The sequence below is a fragment of the Colossoma macropomum genome, unplaced genomic scaffold, assembly GCF_904425465.1.
Source record: "Colossoma macropomum unplaced genomic scaffold, Colossoma_macropomum, whole genome shotgun sequence".
In the NCBI taxonomy this organism is placed as follows: Eukaryota; Metazoa; Chordata; class Actinopteri; order Characiformes; family Serrasalmidae; genus Colossoma; species Colossoma macropomum.
Genome location: NW_023495878.1, coordinates 157062 through 183624, shown reverse-complemented (window position 1 = coordinate 183624; position 26563 = coordinate 157062). Strand labels below are relative to the sequence as shown.

Genomic DNA, 26563 nt, shown 5'->3' with positions numbered 1-26563 from the left:
ACCCAAGAACCATTTAGCAACCTTTATTTATTAAATATAGCCACCTCTGACTATGAGGCTGAGGCCAAAGAGAAAAGTTCACTTTATGAGCTCAGTGCTCCTCTCTGGAATGTGACTTTGAGTTTGGAAAGCATAAAAACTACGAGAGGCTATATTTTTGTGCAGATGCAAGCTTTGTCCAGTCCCCCCCCATACACAGGGGCAGCTGCATCAGTAATGAGGATGGATAGCACCTCCGTGGCGCTCTCTCAGGCACATTGATCACGAGCCAGAAAGAGCGATGGTCCGTGGGCCAGGACAGAGCTGTTTGCATGCTTTAATCTGTGTCTAATCCATTCTAATTTGGCTTGTATTGATAACCCCCAGCGCCCCAGTGCTGCGTAAAATCTGCACACCAAACAAGTGGCCTTTCACACCGCCTGCTGCTATTCATCTTCCTGAAAAGGCCTTTTATAATTGGAGGGCCCCCTCTTTATTAAGCGGGAGAGCAGATATGTGCTCTATAGGAAAAACAGGCCTGCGATCTTCATCCCTGAGCCAATTAAGTGGGTGCAATACAAGCGGTCGGAAGACGAAGAACTCGATTAGGCCAGCGTTAATGCTTGATTCTCCACGAAGTTCCTCATCGATAGTATCGACCGCAGGCATGCAGTGGAACAAAAGGGAAGTTATTTCCGACACCGCAGCGAGTCTTCTCGTCTTACTCCTTGGAGAGCGCCACGGAGGGAAAGCAATTGAATTGATAGACTGTGCTGCCCCTTGTATCCCTTTCTCTTGTTCTCCCCCTTCCTCATAAATGTCACCCCACTCTTTCTATGCATTAATCTCCATGAGGCCTTGGCCAGCGGCTCCAACACAAACCGATTTTTGCGGGGTCTGCTGGCTCACGCCCCAATGGACTAGGGGTTGGCAGGTTTTGAGAAAGGGACTGGTGTTTGTGTGAGGCCATTTTTCATCCAGGCGAGCCTTCAGCAGCAGGGGTACGAGTGGGAAAATATGAGGCGCATTATGGTGCTGGTCATCCGTGCCATTGCAGTCAAAGGCAGCACAAAGAAGAGAACTTCAACCACTTGGTGACAAGACAGCCACTGCAAAAAAAAAAAAAAAGGCCCAATCAACCAAATCCAGTGTGCGTGTATGTGTATGCTCTGTAACACTTCACTGTGATATAAATGACAACCAGCTGAGCCATTTAGGCCCCAACATTTGATATCTTATAAACAGGAACAAATGAGAATGTCCTTCAGGCTTGAAAAAACAAACAAAAAAAACAATCTGACATCACTATACAAACACTCCATTGAGGACTGGACTCAGTTACATCACAGAGACACGCTAGGAACTGTGTGAAACTGCTGAGGGGTTCTGAGGCCGGGTCACATTGCACACATCATTGCTTTAAGCTGGCAAATGGAAGCGTAATTGGGATTTATTCCTCTGACCCTCAACTGTAGCCATTTGAGTGACACGGCTGATGACCAGTAGTTACGTCTATGACATCTGCCCCAAAAACCAACACTTGAATCTCATTGGTTGAAAGGAGAAGAGCACAGCCCTGGGCCAAGTTTCAAATGCCACAGCAATTTCCTTCCCTCCTAAGTTTAAGGTTGCTCCTGCAGCTTTATGAGACTTTATTTCAAGAATACGATGCTATAACAATGGCAACTCTACCAAAGTCCAGCTTGTGATATGAAAATAACATTGGACTGTTGTTCTGGGTTTAAAATATCTAAAACGTCTTTGCAAGGACATTAGCATGAATAAAAATAGCCCCCTCTATTGTCTGCCTGTCTGTCTTTCTGCACAAATAATATACAAGCATTTATATGTTCTTGGCAGATTTATTCATAAATTAATTAAATGCGAGATGAATGCGTATATTTCATGTCAATATGCTGGCGCTCCAAACCTTTATACTCCATCACTTCTTCTAAGGGAAAATGAATGGCTAAATCATTCAGCACCACTGTGACCATAGCAACAGCAGAACCATGTAGCCTTCTAATAAATGAAGGGTCAGAACAGTGTTTTATTTTTTCTGTCACTGGAGACGGTCAGACTGCGTCAGCGGCACTCCCAGTGATGCAGAATAGCTGTGTGTATGTGTATGAAAAAGTACATACAGTAGATGACGTAGATAAAGTCTAATGTTATTGTAAAGATAAGTCAGAGATGCATTGATTACAGAAAGAAGTTGACAGATTGAAGGATTGTTTACTTAAAAACAAAAGTGGTATGTAATGTTCATATGATACATGTTACTCTGACAGATTGCAATACACTACAGGAAATGTAGGGGGCAATATAACTTCTATTTTTGTTATTATTATTATCATTATTATTATTATTATTATTATTATTGTTGTTGTTGTTGTTGTTGTTTTGTTGTTGTTGTTATTGTTGTGGTTGTTGTTGTTTTTCTGGTGGTTAAATTAATAATGTGTCAATAACATATTAATGGCACTAATTTTCTTAGAATGATAGATCCTACAACTCCTACATAGTAGTGCAGACTGAAGCCCAGCAGCTCTCATTCAAACACAGCTTTTAAATGGCTTTTAAAGAAATACCTTCGACCCCTTCAGCAGACTATGCAGTACAGTGCTCGCAGGAGAACTATAGATAAATGAACGAGCAGCAAACTAGCAAAAGCAATACCCAGGTGGAAAGGCTCAGATGTATAAATGACAGCAAGTTGATATATGGGCCATTCTACAAAGTTAGTTCAAACTGTGTTAGTTCACACACAAAAAAGTATTTAGACCTTTGCTAATTACAAGGATTATGTTATCTATTTAAACCCAAGGCATTTATAGACATTGGAAAAAGCTAAATATATGAAATCAGCATTTATAGGGTATATTTTTGTATTTTGTATTTTATATTTATTTTAAGATGAAGTTGGAAGATTTAGATGTATTCTTTTATTTTTAAATAAACACATTTTAGTAAAAAAATGCAATCCCACATTTTCATGTCACTACCAAAGAGTTTTGGTCAATAGTTTAAGTAACATTAAGAATTGTCACCATTGAAACACATTTTCTGCTATTAAGAAAAAAAATGTTTTAATCAATATATTATGATTTTATATTTTACAACTGTTCAAAGCTGGGTTTGCTAGCGTTTTTTGAGTTCTACTCAAAATTAGCTAAAAGGGTCACTACCGAAACAGTCACTGAGAAATGAGCATGATCAGGCTAAACAACAGCAGGAAGGGAGGAACCAGACAGAGAGAAAATGTAACTCTTTAACTAGGATTTAAGGATTGATAGTTGATGTAGTAATTGATTATAGAAATAATCATGAGCTGCAGCTCTAGTGTGAGTGAGAGGAGCTCAGTATATGGAGCCTGTATTTGGAGTTATCGGAAACACATTGAGGAAAGTGAACTGTTGACTGACTCTAATCATACGTAAGCCTTCAGACTCGGTCCGGGCAGTGGGCCAAACGCCTTCCAAAGCTCAGATGAAGAAAGTCTGCCATGATGTCAGCTTCTCCAAGTCCCTGTTCACCTGGGACCCCATCTCAGCCTCTCTCTCTCTCTCCCTCTCTCTTCTCATCTTCCTAATACCTTGGGTTTCAGTGCCCATGAGGGTTGAGCTTGAGAGACAGGTTAAAGCGTGCATGTGCAAAACATCCAGTCCCCCCGTTCTGTCAAGGGCTTAAAAAATGGCTCCAAAGCTGGGAGGCTAAAACCATTACTCACATACAGTTGCGCAGACATTACCAGAACAAAAATTCCACTTCTTCACCAACAAAATGTGTTTCTAATTAAAAGTACTTTGTTAAACTGATTTCTATTACATAACAGCCACACTTGGAACACTTTGGGAAGCCACAGATTGTTTTCTTGGTCAGTGTACATAGTTGTGAAGCCTTCCACAAGTGATATGCTTCAAATTGTTCATTGGAATTAAGCATTTTTTGGAGTAAGAGAATGAGAGAAGTGGTTAAAACACAATCTCATAATTGATGGTTACTGTACCAGTAGAATAATGCTCCATGTCCTTACATACGGCCATACATTACTCGTTAATAACACCACACTGCACCAAGGGTCGTTTTGAGAATGGACAGCCTTGCTACAGAATCCAGGACTCTGACTGTGCTAAAGCTATTAACTGGCACCAGAACATTTAGAAATATTAGTAACTGCCGTAATGGCTGCACTTTTTCTTCCCAAGATGACGCTAAAGCGTTTTTCTTCCAGGGGAAGCACACAGGAAGGCACGCTTGTTCTTAGATGTTTTTGGACCACAGTTTGGCAGGAGTGGCTGGGATCCATGGACTTAAAGGCTTGTCGTCATGGTGATTTGTCTTAACGCCCGTGTGACCTCGCCCCCTGCATCTGTTTTTCTTTCTCTTCCCTCTCTTTAATCTGCGTAATCATTTATCATTAATTATTCATCCCTCGCCACTGCCATGTTTCAAAGTGGGGTGTTTATCAGCAACTGAACATTTCCATGCTGAGTTTTAGTAAAGGTTCCAAGAGCTTCAGTTGAATACTAAGGTCTAAAGTCAGTCTAAATAAGCTTAGATGGGAGGTGGGACTGGATCAGTAGACTATTTTCAGTGTTCAATTTGAGCAATTCAGTTGACAAGTTGTCATGTTTCTGACTAATATCACAAAAAAATCTGGAGGAATCTCAATTATTCCCAGGGTAGATACAGTCACAAATGCCATCAGCGACTAATTTACCCAGCGTACTTGAAACTGTAGGATTTTGGGCCAACATTGCCCTCTGCTGGACATTTAGAGCATTACATCTAGTGCTCCACTCAACAGATCAGCCATTTTGTTGAATGTCCAACCACAGCTAATAAAACTAACACTGATATACAGCACACTTTAAAAGCATGAATTTCACTCAGTTCATTTCCACACACACACAGAGTGATGCCTCTTGGAGCAGTGGTGAGTGTGCCAGTTGTAATATGTGTGTGTGTCAGACCCTGTGAAGGCCTTGTGGTGTTCGGCAGGGTTGTGGTGGGTTGGGGAAAGGATCTCAGTGTCTGTGTGAGTGTAATGGTATGCATAGTTCCGAGTCAGCCAGAGTTCTGCACAAAGACACACAAACGGCTTCGTTCCTCTTCCTTTGGGCAGAAATCTTTTACCACAGTCCTCGATCCAGGACGAAAGAGAGGGAGAGACAGAGAGCAAGAGAGTACTGAGGAAGGTTCCCTACAGTTTACTGCTATTCAGCTGCCAGAAGAGGATTCCGAAAGTCAGAACTCGTGCGTCATTTTGGAGTCAGAGACATTGTCTCATGAGGCCTCCAAGTCTGTGGCAAAATGAATGGCATTTTCAAAAACTGCCCTGTTACACCCTGTGGTTAACTGATGAATCCCAAACCTGATTTCTTTTTTTCTCTGAATGAGTTACAGTAATAAAAGTTATTCACAAAAATTCATATTCATATTCAATTCATAAATGTCGTTGCTTGCATGTTACAAGCAACCTAACACTCCTGTGCATGTTGTAATTTATGCAAGGCTACTGCTTTGCTTCAACATTTTCATTTAGCAACAACAGCCTTTCAAGATGAGGGTTGCCACCAGTGTGCGAAATACCCCCTGGTATTCTGGGAGTCCCATGTTGGCTGGATACTCCAGTGTTGGCTGGCTGCTAACTCACTCACCATACCAGCATTGATGCTTCAGTGGTGACAAAATGCTTGGTTCAACAATTCTTCTATTGGAAATGCTATTTTCTAGATTGGTAATGCAGTTGTTTTTGGTTTCTGATCTCTTGGGAAATTTTTCAGACTTACAAATATGCTATCGCATGTTTAAACGTTTTTCAGTGGTATCCCAGGCATTGTTACAGTTGCTAGGCTATGAAGGACCAAATGGGTGAACCACATTGTTACAGCGCCATCCTGAGGCAGACCAGTGCTGCAGCTCTAAGTATTTAAGAATACCAAAGACAGAAGCATCACATTTTAGGTGAAGCAGCTAAACAATGACCTTTTTCTGAATTTGTATTTGAGTGCCTTTTTCCCCTAATTGACAGCATAATAAGTTTGTTTATAGGGACCCCCCAGAATTTTGATTTTGAGACATTTTTTTGAGGGTCCAAGAGATTAATTAGGGGTTCCGACCCCCCCCCATGGCCCCCTGTATTTCGCACCTTGGTTGTCACCTGTCCAGGATTTGGTTTGTGCAGGTTTTTTGTTTGCCTATTCAGGAAAAAAATAAATCCATTATGATATTAGCATGATTTTAACCAGTTCTTTGAAAAGAATGGGTTTGATTAGTTCAGATTAACCTCAACGTAGGGACAGTGTGGGAAAGGTTCACTGTTGGTGACATGTTTAGGCAATGGGCAGCACTTCTACACGATAACTGGGATGATTAGGTTCTGTAGCTGGCATCTATCTACTTTTGACTGCATCATTAGCATAGCGACCTGTCCACCAAATTTAGTAAAAAACACCGATTGAGTGTCAAGGAATTTTCCAGAGCTGAGGTGGCAACTATATTCAAGATGCTGCCTGCTACCGCCACAGCTGACCACACTTGTCAAACCTTGCTGTGGTATTTGGGCAAGGTGGTCAGTCTTACCATGTCAGTTTAATGTGCAGGAGTGTTAGCATGCATGTAGCATGTTTTCTGCAATATTCCTGTTTCAATTAATGAAACATAACAGTGAAATTGGTGGAGAAGTTTGAAGGCTTTGAAACTTGCTGATTAGCCATGAAGCATGATGAGACAATTTTTTGAAATGTTTTTTTTTTTTCTCGTAGCCACTGTGCTTCACTTTTTACGAAAACATTCATGAATGTCAGAATCTTCATGAAAACTGTACAAGTGGGTTTTAAGAAGAAACTGCTTCTTAAAAACAGTTGGTGAATGAGGCTCATTGTCCTTAACAAGACAGCAAGACAAAAATCATCGACTTTATCTCCAGTCAAAACAACAAACACCTGTCATTTTGAGGTCCAGTGTATACCTGCCCACAAATAATGATATCATGAGCGCTGAACTAATATGACCCTAGTGTAATACAGTACAGACAGAATGAGATCAGTCCTATTATGTTGAGATACATACTTTATAAACAGACTGTTGTATTGAGAGTGTTAAAAATATATGAATATGAAATGCTGTCAGGCACTTGCTTCCTCCTCTAGTATTTGTGCATTAGAGAAACAGCAGCTGGTCTTGACACCCAAATTTTTAATATTTTCAACAGCCCTTGTTTTCCCAGAGAATGTTCTGCAATGTTTAGTTCAGGATTTATAAGTGTCAAAATATTATCACAGTGCTGTTGTGTTGGAGACTAAAAATATTACCCAGCTTTACGAAGGTGTGACGCAATAAAAGAATTATGTAAACCACATCGAGGAGCTGTGGACTGAGTAATGCACTGGACCTGTTGAGTGAAACCTCTTTGTGTAGCAGACAATATGTGACTGCCTGACAAACATAAAGCTCCAAAATAAATGAAATAACCACTTAGGAGAGTAACAGTTATGCTGGGGTGATGAATAAAGTAGTTGTCATGCAAAGGTGTACATAATTAAGACATAAGCACATATAGTTTCTTATACTGTGTATGTATGCATGTGAATTTTATTATTGTATTTTTATGACTGTCTTTACTTTGCATTTAAAGACTAAAGATTGCATCAGTGAGATAAACTTTTTTACATTCTTACTATTCTTCTCCTCTTTCTCCTTTCCTCAATGCTCCTGTTCAATAATCTATTTACTCTCACCATAGGTCCACTGTCTGTATGAATGGCTCCTTGAGGGCCCATATTTATTAAGCACCTCAGTGTAAGAACACTGATCTGAGATCAGGTCTCATCAGAAGCATAACTGACTGTTTAAAAAAATTTGTATTGACACACCTCTCAGCCAATCACAATCTCCAAACGTTCTTTCCTCTGATAGAACTCCTTAAAACAAACCTGCAGTGAGAACAATGGTGGTAGTAAATTAGTTAGAATTATTAGACTAACAAATGGTGGAAAAGTGTTACTGAGGACCGTATATTCCCTGGCACATGCAATAATCATCATCTGGAAATTGGAGCTATTTTGGATTAAACTCTGTGGAAGACCATGCTGACAGCTCATTGTTAGAACAGGTGGATTTATGCTGACTCTAAGGTAAGCTAAACTTTATTTAGTCAGAATTCTACTCAAATGCAATATAGCATGATCAAAATAGATAGATCTCAGAAAAAAAGAGGATCTTTTTTACAAATGGAAGTATTTCTCCACTACTGCTATTCTCCCAAGGAGTGGCCATTCTTCCAAATTCAGAATCATCATAGAATCCTCAAACACGTAACAAACAACTCTATGGTGATAACTAAGGATCTGCAGACATCTCTTAAATATCTTGAGATGCTTGTGTTCATGGCTCCACCACAGGAAAAACACTGAACAAGACTGTTAATAATGTGTTGAGGAAACCACCACTCTCCAAAAAACAAGACTACCTGGATGTTCCACAACACTACTTGAAAAATGTTCTGTAGAAAGATGAGGGACACATTTTTGTGCACACACTGTTGTGTTTGGAGAAAACAAAACCCTGCACATCAGTTCCAATGATGGCTTACAGTAAATCAATGACCAATGGACGGATTCCAAGTTGAATCTGGAAATTCTACAGAAAAATGCCAGGACCTCTTCCTGCAATCTAACTCTCAAAAGCAAGTAGTAGTAGTAGTAATAGTTGCTACTCTTCTAGGAAGACGTACACTAGATGCTGGAACATTGTGGTGAGGATATGAGGATTTGACTGCATTCAGCCACAAGAGCATTAGTGAGGCCACTCCAACTCATCCCAGAGTTGTTGGGTGCAACTTCATCACTCCAGAGAACATAGTTCTGCTACTCCACAGCCCAATGCGGGGGGCTTTATATCCCTCTAGCCAATGCTTGGCATGGTGATGTGATGACCTTAGGCTCATGTGTGGCATAACCATTCTGCTGTATGTGTGCATTTGAAGACCTGTGGCAACTACCTTAAAGTACCTGGATTCACACATTAGAAGGGCTGTTTGGATATTTTGGACACAATGTATGTTAGAATGGTCAAGCCAGAGTTCCAACCTCAGTCCCATTAAAATGCTGTGCTGTAGTCCGTATTTCAACATGAGTGCACAGGGCCTACAGGAGACCTGGACCTGAATGTACACAACACTACAGTATGAAGAACTGCAAACACTTAAAATCAATAGAGTTCAACTAGAGAGAATGCATTTTTTGTTCTAGGCAAGCATTAACTGGACAAATGAACCAATTAGTCAATCAATAAATCTTTTAAGCTTACTACAGTAGCTGAATCGTGCATGGTAGTTCTTGACAAACACAAGATATCCCTGGTTCAGTGGGTTTGCTTAAGAGAAAATCAACAACTATCTGCAGCCCCTCCAAGCACATATACACTTCACTGAATCACCAGAGAATGTGTCAGTGTGAGTTCTTCACTTCACTGTTCTTCGCTGTCTCATTAGCTGAGGTGTCAGTTAGTTCTGTCACTGTGCTTCTGTTTAATTACAATTCTGGGCTATTTATTACAAACTATGTGTTTAAAAGTATCCAGACACCCTGTCTAATGAGTGAATTCAGCTACTTTAAGGTTCATGTTCAGTGGAAAGATGTCTGTAAAGTAAAACTATTGCCTTTGGAACATTTTAGTTTGCCACAGCAGGCGACAGCAGTACTTTTCCAAAACACCGTTAATTTCTGTCATCGAGAAATCCAGCTTAAACCCAGAGTTCTTAATATGGGCATGATGCCGACTACTGGATGAAACATGATGGTCACCATGAACAATGTCAAGTGTCCTGCTAGAAGGGCTTAAGTCTCCCCAACTTTGTGCTGTGGAGCAGTGGAACTGCATTCTCTGGAGTGATGAAGCTCCAATGCAGTTCCACCTTTGGGATGAGCTGAAATGACATGTGATCCAGAACTATTCATCAATCATCAGCACCTGACCTCACTAATGCTGTGGCTGAATCCTAAAATGTTCCCACATCTAGTGTAACATCTTCCCAGAAGAGTAGAAAGAAGCAAAGCTGGACATACTCCTTAACAATACTCCAGATTTCAGAAGAAACACTGGTTAAGCATACAAAGCTTTTAGACATACAGTGTAGATGCTTTCTATTGCATTTTTCTCATAGTAGCAACCACTGTAAAGAAACAAGAATAAAAAAAGAACAAGAATTGAAAATGGAACATAAAATGCTGTTCAGTGCCTTTGTAGAAATTATGTAGAAGTAAACAAAATGGGAAAGAAAAGACTCCCTCAATTCCCTGCCTCTGTTTTCTTGCTGGAGTAATGGTCATTTTAATACGCTCTGACAAAATATGCTGCAATAAATGACTTAATCCAATTAAGACAACTAATCCAGTGCTTCTACACAATGCTCTGCCTTTGGGCTCACTTGAGAACCGTCTTACTGTTGGGCTTGAAAAGACAATAAGTTCTGATCTGGAAAGCCAACATTTGGTGGACTTGAATAGTCATTTTAATATATTATGGTAAAATATGCTGCTTTGCATGAGTTAATCCACTTAAACAAACTAATCCAGTGCTTCTCCAGTGCAAATGCTCCATACTCTGGTTCACTTGAGAACACACTAAAAGTTTGGTGGACATCTTGAGAAAGCCTGAGTGCAAAACCAACATCTGGCGCACTTGATCTCTCAGTGGGCCTGCGTGGTTCTGACACATGTCCACATGCCGACAGTAACACAGGGGCAGATTTACGCAGCTGTGATGATGGGCCGTGCCTCCGGGCCTTCTGACATGCAAAGCTTTTGCTACCTCAAAGGCAATCTCCTCCACGCTTTGATCCCCATCCTAAATCTGTCCAGCACATTTACTGCAGAGAATAATGCAGTCTGAAAGAGCGGGGTCAGGGGTCCCAAGGTCCACCTCAAAGGAGCCTGTTCACTCACACTTTCTGGTTCACACACACACACACACACACACACACACACACACACACACACACACACACACACACTTCATTCAACATAATGGAGCAACGATTAACCAAACCAGATATTAGATGGATAAATACAAATAATGCTGGGCTGTAAGGTTTGAAAATGGTTAAACAAAGACACTGACATACACAAAATCACTTTTTTATTTATTCTAATATTTGTGTTTTTGTGAGCAAATAAGCACTTTCTGCCCAATTAAATAGCTTTTTATGTAAGAATGTAATTTCCTCAGTGCAATATATATCATCAGAGACATGTACATTTATTATATTGTATATCAAAATAATAATAACTGACAAATATAGTAACAGTCAAAAGATGACATACCCTTGTCATAAATTTACATACCACTATATGTTTTATGCCAGGCCTGTTAATACACACTCAGAACCATTCAGATCACCGTGAAGGTTAAGAATCTGCAACTGTGCCTTGTAATTAGTGTATGTGTATAAATAATCAGCGTGTTTCTTAGTTCTTAGAGAAACCTTGGGCATTTGGTTTATGCCTGCACTGAATTTGCTGGATACTAAAGTATGGAGAAAGCATAAGAACTTTTCTAAGAACTTAGAAAACGATTATAAAAACGATGTGAAAATGCCCATTAGAACTGCTCAAAGTCTGACTAAGAAGTGGAAAACAAATGTTTCTGTAGAATCAATCCAAGGGCAGGTAGACCAAGAATGATTTCTGAGACAACCGGATGGAAAATTGTGCAATTAAAAAACCCATATAAACTTCTACTAAAATACAGGCCCCTCTGAAAGAAAGTAGTGCGGCTGTTTTAGAACGTACAATAAGTAGATAGCTGGGAAATGGGCTTCATGGTACAGTTGCCAGAAAAAAAAAGACACACCACAAAACAGCCCACTTGCCATGTGCCAAACATCTAGAGAAACCTCAAGTCTTCTGGGAGTAAACTGGAGCGATGAGACAAAAACCGAACTTTATGGTCACAAAACCCATAAAGAAAAACACACCAACTCTACCATGAAGCGTGGAGGTGGATCTCTGCTGTTTTGGGTATGTGTGAGGAACTTTGCTTCAGACTGATGGCAAGATGAATGCAGCAGTTTATCAGAAAATCTTGGACGAATGTTAGCACGCATCAGCCTGGATGCTGTGCATGGGGTGCACTTGGAGTTTCCATACAAGGCCAAGTTGACCCTTCATTGGCTGCAGTAAAGTGAAGGTTCTGGAGTGGTCCTTACTGACCCCAGACCTCAGCATCATTGAGCCACTTTGGGGAGAATTTAAATGTGCAGTACGTGCAAGGCAATTAAGGAATTTACAGGACTTTTTTCCAAGATGAGTCAGCAGCTTTAACTGCTTTACCCAAATAAAACGACCCATTCACAGTTATAACAAATGGCTGCAGGCTGTTATTAATGCTAAAAGGGGCAGCATGATATTAGGATGTAAACCTTTGACTGCGTAATTTTAGCTAATGTTAGGATTTACAGTTGTGTGCAGAAGTTTTTAAACCCCTGGCCGTTTTGTTGCTTTTCACACATCCTCTACAGAGAACACACTTCTACACATTTGAATGCACAATAACTGTTTATTTACTGACTTCAACATATTGGGAAGATAAATAAACCATACAAAATGTGGCCAATGCAAAAGTTATAGCACATTTTATATTTTTATTTTCCCCAATATGTTAAATGGCTTATTTAAGTGTGTTCTCTGTAGAAGATGTGTTAACTCTTTTTTACTTCTAAACTTCTGTGATTTGTTCAGGGGTTTTCAAACCTTTGCATACTACTGTATATAATACATGCAAATATCTGATATATATGTATTCTACATCTTTCTGAGTGCAGAAAGCTGAAACTGTCTTTGTATAATAAAGGTCTGTAAATAATTTTGCGAGGGTTGTACTGAAGTCTAATACGTTCAATGTCAAAAGTCAGTTTGCATCTAAATATTTTGACTTGCAGTACAAGTCTCTGCTCTTCCCGTCTCTGCATAAAATAGGCACTTTCTCATCTGCTTTCACTCACGAGTGAAATTCTGCAGTGGCTCCACACCCTGACAGTTATTTTTTATGCAGGCCATGTAAACGCAATGACCTGCTCTACAAATGCGGTTGAGCAGGAGAGGCAGTTTGCCGCATCCACCCACATGTGTGTGAATCACTCTCCAATCCCCTTAACCCACACGTGCATTACAGCTCTCCTAAACAGTCTCCTTTAATACTCACTCTGTAGAAAGTGTGGCATCTCCATGTTCAGTTTCTCCTTGTCCACTGAATAAACATCTGTTTCTAGGAACAGGCCTACACTGTGACACCAACCATATTCAAAACCATTAAACTATTCAAAGGGGAGTTAAAAATTTCTGCATAATCATTTAGATGTAAATGAAGTCATTCAGAGTGGTTTGATGTGAAATACTTCATTCTAGGCAAACATCAACTCAGAATTGTTCACAGTGGTGGTGACAGGAACCAGACTTCTAAAGAGTTTAAAACTATTACAAGTAATGATAATGAATACGCTGCCTGATGCCTGGGATACTGTTACGATAATTTTGAGATTTGGCCTAAAATGTGTGCTTTTTTTAAAGCCATTCACAGTGGAGAGGTACATGAAGAGCATGCTAACATAAAAGAATACTACTAAAGTTTTACCGTGATCAACTTTACATATAAAACTCAGAACACACCTGTAGGTTCACTGTTTGTTTTTGATAGTAAATAAAATGGCTTTGTTTGTGTTCTAGACATTGTAACTCATGGTTCCTATCACCACTAGTGTAAACAAATTCAAGGCATTTTACAACGAAAATCTCAAAGCTATCCGAAACAATGTCCCAGGCATCAGGCAGCATATTCATAATCATTACATGTAATAGCTTTAAACTGCTTGGACGTCTGGTTCCTATCACCAACACTGCGAACCATTCTGGGTATTTAAGTTTACTACAAAGCACCATTTCACATCGAACCACTCAGATTGACTTTGTTCACATCTCAATGGCTGAACTATGCAGACATTTTGAAAATTTGATGGAATTTCCCTTTAATATTATGTTAGATGTCTTTCATGTGCTGACCTATTGTCTTCTATGACCAGTCAAACATGCATGCATTTGAATCAATACACCTTCTGACCCTGGAAGCTGGTAATCAATTTGTGTTTGTCTCCACCTGTTGGCATAAGTGTGTCATTACATCCCATTAGTCAACAGTAACGAGAAAAGTCACACAGTACTTAGGTATTCCTTATATTTACCCAAAACATACATTTTACTTTCAGTATCAAAAATGCACATATATATATTCATTTATAGTACATGCGTTTGCAGCATCTGCATAAAGCAGGCCTACTATTCCCTTCCAAAAAGCACACATTTATCTTAAGGCATTTAGGCAACAGATGTAGCACATATTCAAATGCAAGAAAAATAGATATCCATGTCATATAAAGCACATACTAGTACCCAACTGAAATTCTCTATGCACCAAGTCAGGAACTATAAATCAAGTGCAGATCTACATCTTAAAGTTGTAATTAACAGTTCCATTTATATCCGATTATACAGTATGACTGAGACTACAGAGATCTGGTTTCCAAGCATGCTTCAGCTATATGCAGTACATAAGACAATAGTGCATGCTGGCCAAATTAAACGTAATAAATTCATCTGCTTGGAGCAGAAGGCAAAAGTGGTATTGAGAGTGAGTTTCAGTTGGACTGGGTTGCTGTGGTAACCTCGTGATGAGCTGGCAGAAAATATTTGCATTTAATCTCTGGCCATGGTGCACATTTTCTCCTTAACAGGATTTAATATGTGAATTCAGAGATTCAATCCAAATGGAAGGAGTTTAACACCTGGAGTACGAAGATTTCGCATCTTTAACACCTCCGCACCTTTGCAGCTATAACAGGTCTAATAATATCGAAGGCAGTGGTCTATTAAAGGCCTCTCTGACAGATAAGGAAAGTGTACTCTGCAGGTTAATGCATCCACATAGCGCAGCGCGGCTTCAATTGACATGACTGAAAGATTGTGACTTGAAAGCCTTAGAACATAATAAAGGTACACCAACAGAACATACACTGCACAAAACCATGGAACATGACATGAGAAAGCCAGTAAGAACCAGCATCACGACACAGGTTTTAAAGAAGGCATGGTGCCTTTTGACATTACCAAAGCATGAAATGAGAGTGAAAGCAAGAGTTCTGTGAGTGTGTCTACAGAACAGTACTCATTATAATTCATTCATTCATTATAGCCAGTGTTTGGCAAACAGTCTAACTTACAATTACAATTAATTTTTCTCTTACTCAAAAATTAGGTTATACCTGGTCTTTCATGTGCACCTCTGGTTAGTCGGACAGGAATTCAATTAATATACAAATCAGCTCGTATACAATAACCAATCACCTGTGTTGCTCCTGTTGTTCCAGTTCTGTTCAAAAGATCACAATTTTGCATGCCATTATTCATTTCCTTAACTCTGCTTTACACCAATGTTCATAACAATAAGCTGTTTAGAAATTAGCCCCCTGTAGTCATGGTGGTCATGGACAACGTGCGTTAAAATGTTATGCGCTGCAGCAAGACAGTGAATGAACCAAACTAGCCCTTTTTTATTAGCTTGGGCTGCTCAAAGCTACTAAATTTAACTTAAGAGGTGGGACGTTTTCTTTTGTCCATTATGGGTGCTGGGGCACCACCCTACCAATCACAACAAGCAAATAGAAGAAATATACCTTACTGAAAAATATATCTATTTTTCTGCTAAATACTTAAAGTAAAACTGGTAAAACTAGCCGGCGGGTCGAAAACTGAATGCCAGTCTATAAATCATATTTACAACAACTAGAATCTCACTATGGTCTCTATTTGTGCTGCACCATTGTGCTAGGGATCCCAAACTCTCCATCAGATTCAGTGCAGCAGCCTTAAGCCAATCAGCTACACAGAAAAACACTGGCTCAGGGAGCTGGAGAAAACGCCCTTGGCCAACTGAGTGACCACTACCAGGCAAAATTAACCCACTGCTTTAAAACGACTGGCTATATTTTCTTTGATCAAACGCTTCAGGCTCCAGAGTTAGTAAACACAGCTAACATTTAAACAGTAAGTGGTCATAATTCACGTTTAAATAGGACAAAGACGAGTTTTGCTGAGTATCACGAAAGAGGTTTCATAATTGTATGCTATAGTAAACGATGTAAATAGGGTCTCAGTGTCTGAGGTTTACTTCTTAAATTTTGCACTACGAGGCTGATGTAGCTAATGACATCCCATCAATTATCATCATACAAACTGCAAGCCTACATCACCACATTCTTGCCTCAAACTGCATTGAGTTTTTTAATCTCAAAACGACTCACGTATGTGGTTTCCGACACTGTATGACATACTGTTGTCTATAAAAATGGATGGATAGACTTCAGGCTTCAAGATAGCTGCCACTGCAGGTTTTAGCTATGGTGCATGTTGTCCATTACTGGAGATATCAATATGTTATGTGGTGTCAGAAAGAATATCAGCAAGTCTGTTTGAGATGACTTAACTTGACACAGTTAGAGACAGGTGAGATAAGTTAGGGCTGCTAAATTGCTAAGTTTGCATTACTTGTTAGGTACATCAGCTTTATAGCTCTAGAGAAAAACTAAAGAAGCAAACATCTTCTTTTGGCCGACAAACATTTGGAGTAAAGGTATAAATATATCACATTTTTTGCCAAACTAACCCATTAATCAGTGAGTAGCGCTCTGCAGACACATTTTGGGGCACTTTTGTCTGAATCAAGGGCGTTTTTGAAATGCATTATGGGATAGAAGCTGCTCTTGCAGTTTCTCAGTAGTCGTTCTGGAAAATGTGAGTACGCACTGTACACAGCTGCTTTCCTTGCAACACATATCTGGCAAGAGAACTACATATAGAGATTATTACAAGTTTTGTGAAACTACTGATGTGAAAATACTTGAATACGTTTTAAAAAGTATATGTCTATTATTACTAAAAATACCACAGTGAATTCTTCTAACAAGTATACTACATTGGTCCAGTTCTTGTGCCCAGTTGACAGTTGACATCTAGCAGCATAAAGATTAAATATCTTAAAACTGCTACCAACATAGACACATAGACTTAAATAAGAATACACAGCACAGCTTACAGAGATACTGAATAAAAATAGACTTCTTCATATTTTTCGAAAATCATTTTTGGCCAAATCGAGACTAGAAAGCCTCCTTAATGTGTAAATCGGTTCATTCCGCTACATCCTTGCTGAGACTCCCACATTATAAAAAACTGGCCATAAACGTTTTCATGATGTGTCTTCACCCACCAGACTGAAATAGAGAGCCAAAGTGTTAAAAGAAGGGAGAGGATCTCTCCATTTGAGTCTGTTCTGGAGCGGAGGGCACATTCATGCAGTTTAGGCATTGAAAAGAAAAAGGAAAGGCTGTGCAGGCTGGCAGCAGGCAGTTGGGGTGACCCGTAGCAGTCGTGCTGATCGGTCAGTACGGGTCTAGCTTTATCTGTCTGTGCAGGCAGCAGGTAAACACCATCCCACATATCTGAAAAAAACACATACACAAAGTGAAACATTGCATATGTTTATATAAAGTATAAAAAAGTTTACTGAAAAGTCAAACTACAAATGAACCCCTTAAATCTTGCAGCAATGTTGCAAATAAACACTAAAAGTCAATAGTCACCCAAATCCTTTCTGTGTGAATACACCCTCAAAACTCCTCTCAACTCTCTCAAACCACATCCAGGTCTTTATAAAGATTATGCTGACTTGTTGATGTGGTTTAGAAACAAAAATTCACAATGTAGCTAAATTCATTTTAGACAACATGTGCTGTGAATTCCAACTCCCTTTCACGTGGAGGCACGTCACGCAGGCATTTGGACGTAATAGAGTATGTTTGCAATTTATGTTGTTTCCAAGACTAGATAGCATATAAGTAGAAACAACAGAGATGAGGAATGTACTCTATAACATCCATATGCCTGCATGACATGCATGCACGCAAAGAGTCAGAATTTGGGACACACGACTAAAATGGCTGTCTGCTGTGTATAGACATGCACAGTGAAATTTTATTAGTTTTTATAGTTCACCTGTGTCCTAAACCATATCATCAAGTCTGCCTGACTGGATGTGGTTTGAGCAGGTTGAGCAAAGTTTTGGTCTGTATTTGCAGAAAAGATTTGGGTGACTATTGACTTGTTCGTAACTTTAGCCTCATGACGCCAATGCTAAAATAAACAGGCAACATTTAGACACTAACATATCTTGCTAATCAGCTACATCTGGAGTAAGAGGGAAAGTCTGATTTTTTTGCTGAACCATTCCATTAAACTTTTTATTATTCAGTAACTACTTCAATTTTTTCAGTAACTAGTACAAAACTAATAATAATAATAAACTCATATGTAAGTCATGTCATTATGAAACTGCTTGGAGTTGAAGGGGTTAATAACAACCACACTTATCACAGAAGCCCATAGGTGAATCTTACAGGTAGAGAATTTTGAACACTGCATTTGTGTATCATATTACAATAGTAGAGCTGGAGATGAACTTCATGGAGGTCATTTGGTGAAATACATACACAAATACAATGAAAAATGACGTGTTCATCTATGGGCCTATGAAGAACTTGAGGTAAGTGACTGGATGAAAGGTTTAGGGCATAAGAAAACTTAAATAAGGGAGAAAATGTGAAAACAGAACAGCAACCACAACAAACCGATTTAGTTCAGCAAACATTTTTATGGAAAAACAATTAGTGAAATGCTAAAAAATATCAAAAATGCTTGATGTTAGCTGTGCATTTCATTAGCAAAAGAGTGGTAGTCCTTAAACAGTGCTTCAAACTGGTTACATGTGCACGTCTGCAGTTGCAGAAGCTCTCCTGATGGAAGCTTGTGATGAGGAGACTGAGCAGCATACGGTTACTATGGGAACCGAGGCGTAAAGCAGCCGTTATGGCAGTAGTGTTGTAATTGGGTCAATTAGCATGTGTGGGAGTCTGTGTCTGTGAGTACGTGTGCATGTGTATGTGAGTGTAAGCGCTTGTAGAGCTGTTAAAATGGAAAAAAAAATAATAATCTAGGTGTAAACATTAATTTACTGACTTAAAACAACAGTTCTTTTTGTAGCATTCTCAAAGTGCTTGTGGACTGGCTCAGTCTTAAAATTGGCACAGAAGAAACTGGAAGATGTTAGGACACTTGCACGGTTCATCAGAAGAGAAAAACAGTGACCGTTCTCTAAAAACAGCAGAAATGCACCCCAGCTCTATGAGCCTTCTAACAAAATATCAAAAGGCTCAGCATACAGAGCACACAAACAGAGTGACACTTAGAAGAAGTTTAGAGCAAAAGAAGGATCAAAAGAGCCATCAATGTTTTCTAAAAGCGTGTAAAAGGTCTGTATCCATATCACAGAGAGGGAGGGAAAAGTAACTTGTGCTTTTTTGAGAGCCGGGCAGGCTTCGAGCAGGCTGTAGCTGCATCCCGGGGGAGTATTTAGTGGGCGATCATTTCTATAAAAGTGATGGAGCTCCCTCCTACCCGGAAAATACAGACATAGAACAGACCTGAAAGAGGAGAAATCTGGGAACGAAACCACTGAAATCCAGACGGAAACATACTCATATGCACTATGCAGCACAGTGCTAAGCAAAGCCTATATGTATAATGTCACAAGCATAATATTAATCACTGTAGACCATCTGTTGCTGCACAATGTCTCAGCCACTCTCTATCACGTCCATCAATGATAGGGACCACCACTGACCAGATATTATCTAGGTGGTGGACCATTTTTAGCACAGCAGTGACAAAGACAAGTTAGCAGTATATTACTGAATGTCAAATCGATATGAGTGTATCAGATACAGCAGGATTTCTGGAGTTTTTAAAAACCTGGGATAGGAAAAACATCAGGCCAACAGTGGTCCTGTGGTCAGAAACTGGGCTGAAGAATGACATGTACCTCATTGGTAAACCTTGTATGTGTAGAGTTGCAGGCTATAGTTCATTTTTTTCAAACACTGTCTGATAAACTCATATTAGTGCAACTCTGCAGTGCTGAAAATTGAATACCACCAAAAGAATATCTGGTCACCAGTGGTCCTACACTGTCAAAAAGTTGAACGGGACAGTTCTTTTTTTAAATCATTCAGTAGGAATCATTCCCTCTATCACCTCTATATGTACATTACACTGCTGACAAGTAAATTAAATATACTATTACCTATAAAAAGAAGATCTTTGGGGTTTTGTTCATCTAAAGTAAAATTCTACTTTTAAGTGTTTTTAGTGTTGAATAAAAACAGTTCAGTAAATTTTTTGGGTTGACAAACCAGTTTTTACAGCGTAATGGTGGTCTGTTTCCACTGACAGAGTTACTGAATGAGGGCTGACAAATTGTGCAGTAACAGACAGTAGCCTGTCATGATCATAAAACTGCAGCTGAAGATTAACTGCCATATAAATAATAATAGTGATTAAAGATGTAACTGTCGTTTTTGTTCATTATATGCGAATATTACAAAAAGTACAAGTCTAAAATGTTTATTCATCAAGTTGGGTGATTAGAAAGAGCTTGAGCTCAAGTAAACAAACAGTATTCACCGCTGCCCTTTTTTTAAGACTCATGACATATCTCAATAAATGGGTCTTATGCATTCTTTTATTTACATCTATTTGCCTCAAGCCAGCCAATAAAAAATATAGTAACAACTGTGGCAATCTGCTTAAATAACTGCCAGTAGATGATTATGTACTAACTGAGAGACCTAACACGTAAGCTAGGGTCAATACCTGTAAGCTTGCAAAGTGTACCTGTACGGTACATGCTCGTGATAAACTGGCCAATGACTGTAGGTACAAGGTAAACTGGCAACTCAGTGTATTATGTGTATGTGCAAGCGTATCTACAACCGGTTGGCCAGAAGCACAAAGCACTTATGTGTGCAGTTTGTGAAGGAGCTGTCAAAGCTAAGATCCCAGATCTAGAACAATAAACAGATCTCATCTCCTGTCTGTGAGGCAAAGAGGCTTTGTTCAGTCATGTGACTCCCTCTTTTCTCCATTTTACAGACTGAAGAGGAAAATTACTGGCCTTACTTCACCCACAGAAGCTAAGGTTGAAAATAATGAATGAAAGCAAGCAGAGGCTAGATACTTAAATGCTAAGTCATGTCCTTGTAAGTCAGGCATTTCTAAATGAGGCATTTCTGTTTCTTTCAATGCATTGAGAGCTGTGAAAAAGGTATTTTGCTTTGAATTGGTTTAATTCAAATTTGCATAATAATTTCACATTAATCAATTCTATTACATTAATGCTTATTATATAACTAACTGAAAAGAAGTCAAGTCAATTCAAAGCAATATTATTTTCAGTGAGGGAATAAAATAGAGGCAAGACAGCTCAGAGTGTGCTGATATGTGTTAAATCAGAGGGGCCTTCAAGAACGTGTCTGTCAACGACCCCCTGAGTCCCAGCCTTGAGTCAGGGCTTTTCAGAGGAAACAGTAGAGCAGATATATGAGACGGAACTATAAATCGGCTGAAAATTCATCAAGCTACACCTCACAGGACAGAAGTGAAAGGTTTAAAGTTGAGACAACACTATATGTATTTCACATACAGTACTTTGCAAAAGTCAGAGCCCATCCTTCATTTAGGATCATTCTTTTTCAGCCTCAGGAAAAAAAGAGAAAACATATATTTATCAGAAAATTACATAAAAGCCTCAAACTAAATATAATCATGATTTTTCCAGTATTTAATGTGACTCTATGCTTTCCATTCTATTCAGTAGACTCGCTTTCAGCTTTTTAAAGAAACCTGCATGGATATTTTTCTACACATCCAAAGTTTAGTCTTAGAAGTTGCATTTCTGCTTCTCACAATCCAAGTAATCCCAAACGCATTCAATGAGTCGGAGGTCTGGTACATTGTTTTGAGAACACCAGGAGCTTCTTTGTTTGATTTGCAAATGTTCTTCCTATTTTCTTGTTCTCAGTGAGGCTTCTTGACAGCTACACATCCTTTCAGACTCATAGTGTTGAGTTGTCTTCTCACAGTGGAAGGATGGACAGAAACACCTGTGGATGTTTTCAGATCTGAAGCAGCTTGATTTTCTCCTCTCTCTCAAAGATGAAAGCTATAAGTTCTGTTCATCTAATGGGCAGAGTTTTGGTGGTCTGTCAGGTCTTGCAGTTATTAGGAGTCCCATTTTCTCTGTATCTTTTACTCATTTTTGAACTTTGTTTTTTTCTCTTATTTTCTTTAGACTTTCCTCTTCCTCATGCCTTATACTATATCTAACCTCCTCAGAGCTAACTGAAAAACGAATAACTTGTATTTATGTTTATTTTGACTGGAAATTAAAATGAAGGGTGACCTCTGAATGTAGCACATGACTGTAAGTGTTCATAAAACAACAGTATAGAAATAAAAATGAGTCTGAAAAATGTCACTTTCCATTGTTTAGGGACTAATCTGTGGACTACGTTATTTTGCTAATTTTGTGGGGCTAATTTGTGGACAGTGCATACATCTACCCTCATCAAACCCTACATCCTACATCCATATATTTGCCTTCCACTCCTGACTGTGCATTTCTCTGAAATGCTGAGAGGGTGGAGACCTGCAGAAACCAGGGAAGATGTACACTTTAGGAGCATCTATGAAAATAGGTGTTGTTTTCAAACAAGAAACAGTAACTTTCCTCATAACACTACATATGTTCTCTGATTTCAACTGCGTTAAGGGATGTTAAAGCCATGTAATGTTGGTCAGTGTACTGCCTGAGCTTAAAGGCTTGCAAGCAGGCATTCTGCATTCCTGCATTTGCATTCTGAAAGCACAGCCATGATGACGTGATTACAACATGCTGCAATAACCATGCACGGCGCACACACACTCACACACACATACATGGCAGCCACACATGTATAATGCAGACCTTGTCCCCTCTTGGCTGTTCAGGAGCCAAATAGTGGCACTAGTCAATCAAACGTCAGAGAAGTCTTCTTCCTCTTCTTTATAAAGCAGATAAATAAAGCATGCAGTCAGCAGTGCTCCCGCTAACTACACACACACACACACACACACACACACAGACAACAAAAACCACCACATAAACACACAGACACAGATAGAGAGAGACAGGCAGACAGACAGTATGAGAACAAGAAACTAGACAACATGAAGACGTTATATCAACATCTATAAGACTTTAAGAACAACTATAATATATTCCTCAACTATAAAAAAGTTGATACAGTATGTGGAATACAAAAAAAACAGAAAGCAGTGATTTGTAAATCTACTTTCACCTGTATTTGAACAAAAACAGATATACAATGTTTTACATTATCAACTTCACTGTTGCTCTAAAAACATGCTCCAAAAAAGGTGAGACTGGGCAATTTAAGATAAGAAAAAAATGCTTATAAAATGCTTGGGTATTGAGGCCTAGTCTTTTATGAGCAAGAAAGTTTCAAAGCTCTGCAAAAAAGTGAATAATCAGCGAATAATTCAATAACAGGCAATTGCAAGGACTGTAGTAATTTCATCATCAAAAGATTCAGGGAATCTTCTGTGTGTAAAGGCCAAGGTTGAATGTCTGTGACTTTTTCCAGATTGTTACCAGTATAAAGTTCAAAAGCCAGGGGTCTGTCATGGTATGGGTATCTGTGAGGCACCATTGATGCTGAAAGACAGAGCACATTTTAGGGCAAATTATGCTGCCTTTTAGACAACGTCTTTTGGGCATCCATGCTTATCTCCATATGACAGTGCCTAGATACATTCTGCATGTGTGACAACAGCATGGCTATGTAATCAGAGCATATGGGTGCTGCAGTCCAGACCTGTGTCCCAATGTTGAGACACGTCTCCCATGTGAAGTGCATTATGAAGCGCAAAAATATGATAATGAAGACCCTGTGTGGCTGCACAGCTGAAGACTTGTATAACACAGAAATTGCAAAAAAGTCTGCTAGCAAAACTGGATCCATTGGTGTTTGGTCTTTTATTGTTTTCAATAAACAGAATTTATTAATCATTACTTCCTGTTTTCTTAGCATTTCACATACTGTCCCAAATTTTCTGCAATTGAATTTTGCACCTAAGCAGTCAATTTACTCTTTAACCTACAAGAAAGACAAAGGAAAAAATTCTGTACAATACAAACACATACAGAGATTAAACAAGACAGACACATCTACACAGAAAACGGACAGATTAACAACACAACCATAACCATATAAACCCATAATGTTTAGTATAAAACTAAACATCCAAGATTAACTAGCAAAACCTGTGTGTGCCCGTTATCCCAGTTTTTCTGAAATGAAACACAAATGCGTTTGACCTCGGTGGAGCAGTACTTGTGTTTTATTAGCATAATAATGACAGATCACTGAAGAGCATCAATTTAATTAGTGCACTCTCTCGGGAGGTGCTTGTGCCCACTTGGAGGCTTTTTACTGTAAAATCGTTTCACTAATTCGCTGAAGGCTTTATTTTTAGCCCACTATTAACTGCCAAACCCCACGTTTCCACGGTGACTTGATCACGTGATTTATTTTTGCTGTGAACTGAAGGACCTGGACAGTGGAAGTGTAGTTAGGCATGCGAGTTTTACTCAGGCTAATTACTACAGCCTTATTCGCACAAACATGTGCAGCAGTGCTGGCCTAGAAGCTGCATAATGTTGGGACACCTAACAGACTGAAAAGAGCTTGATAAGTAGGTGGCCCTCATCAACCCATACTCTTAAGAATAAATGTTCCTGGCTCTTGGACGTGCAATTCTAGGAAGAACCTTTAACTGGTAGTTAATCTTTACACTATGTGGATGTTCTTTAAAGGGTTTCCTCACATTTACACAACTCATTTAAAAAATCTTTGAAGAACTATCTATCAACGATTCTTTGTGGAACCAAAATTGGTTCTTTTAGGGCAGGGGTGTCAAATTCAACCAGTTAAAGGTCCATATTAAAAATCTCTTCAAATCTGTGTGCCATAGAAAAATGCTTTTATTTCATTCTTAATTAATGTTGCGCTATAACACCCAAACTGCCTATTGTTTATTCAAAATATGCAAAAACTTTAACAGACACTTGTAGAGGACCTCGAAATATTTCATGGAAACCTGAAATATTCAAAATTTAAATGTCCCCAGGAGCTCGATGTTTTAAAACCTACCTATTTGCTTGAACTAGACACCTGGCATCTTTCCTTTGCAAGTTCTTTAAGACTTGGGCTGCTGAGCTGATGTTAAGTGTTTATATTGGTTGAACTGCAACTGAAATGCATTTTGGTGATATGACTGGTGTGAAATTGCACAGAATTGTGTAGAAATTAGGTGTAACCGCTATCCCATAGACTGTTGGTGGGGTAGGAGAATCGGGGGACATTATGTTGCAGTGCATGCTGGGGACTGAAGTGCAGTGCACTGTAAAATGGGCCGATATTAACAGAAAATTAAAATACTTTTGCGGGCCGGATAGGATTGTGTGGCGGGCTTGATCTGGCCCTGGGCCTTGTCTTTGACACATGGGCTCTATGGCATTGCTCCAAAGAAGCCTTTCTGGTGTCTTTATTTTTTAATGAAAGAATTATCAAGATCAGAATGATTAGCAGGATAATCAGTCCTCGTTCTGAACGTAAATGAATGTAAAGGATTATATTCGAAGCAATTTTGGAGCATTTGTATTGGTCCATTCATCATGAAATTTTCACACAATGTAAAGAGCAGCTGCTATGCTCAAATGATGTAGAAAAATCTAATTTATAAAAAATGGAGAGACTTGTTTTTGTTGTTTTTTACTTATTCAATCCTTCTTCCTGTTAGGATCTGAAGGGAATAAAAGCTGCCATGTCCTCCCCAGACTCTGCAAATTTACAACCTAAAGATCTGGTTATGAGGGCTGCATCTCTCAATGCAGCTGAGAAAGAGATCAATGCAGGATCTGAATGAGCATCACCTTTCACTAGAGTTTATTCACAGCAAACAAATCAATAGCACTCCCACAGTGTATACAGGGACTAAACTTGCACTTAGCTGTGAGATCTCTCTCTCTCTCTCACTCTCTCTCTCTCTTTCTATCTATCTTTCTGTAATAGGAAGTCCATAATGGAGGACTGGGGCAAAAATAGTCCCCCATTTCACACTGACCCACAGACATATGTAACAACCTATTTTGAGAAGAATTTAAAAGCATCAAACTAAATCGCTAGACCTTGCTGTCATGATCTGAACTGCTCCAGCAGCTTAATTTAGGATCATGATTCATAATAAGAGTTATAAATAACAAAGTACACATACATTATCATTGTACCAGCCTGGATCTAAAATAAAATCCACTTTTCCTCTACAGTGTGACCACATAAAAACCAACTACAAAACAAAAGAGCCCCTCTTTATGCTTTTTAAAGCCATTAGCATTAGAACACACGCAAAAAGCTAACAAAACCGTTATGTGTGGTCATAAACGACAAAGTGTATGTACATCACTTTAGCGTAAAGTAATATCACTTTACCTGTATAATGTGTACCTGTAAAACCTC

At 39.1% G+C, this 26563-nt stretch overlaps 1 protein-coding gene across 2 annotated transcripts in view; it reads right to left on the bottom strand.

Annotated features, from left to right (window-relative positions):
• Window positions 1–14200: 14200 nt before the first annotated feature.
• tspan11 (tetraspanin 11) overlaps window positions 14201–26563 on the bottom strand; it is a 33826-nt gene continuing 21463 nt past the window's right edge. Inside the window, exons 8-9 of one of the 2 annotated variants that reach the window (XM_036563814.1) lie at window positions 22951–23075; window positions 14201–17533 (exon numbers count right to left, since the gene is read on the bottom strand). In XM_036563814.1, coding sequence (XP_036419707.1) covers window positions 22998–23075 — 78 coding nt within the window. In that variant the 3' untranslated portion in view covers window positions 14201–17533; window positions 22951–22997. The remainder of the gene's footprint in view (window positions 17534–22950; window positions 23076–26563) is intronic. The other variant, XM_036563815.1, reaches the window with a different exon arrangement.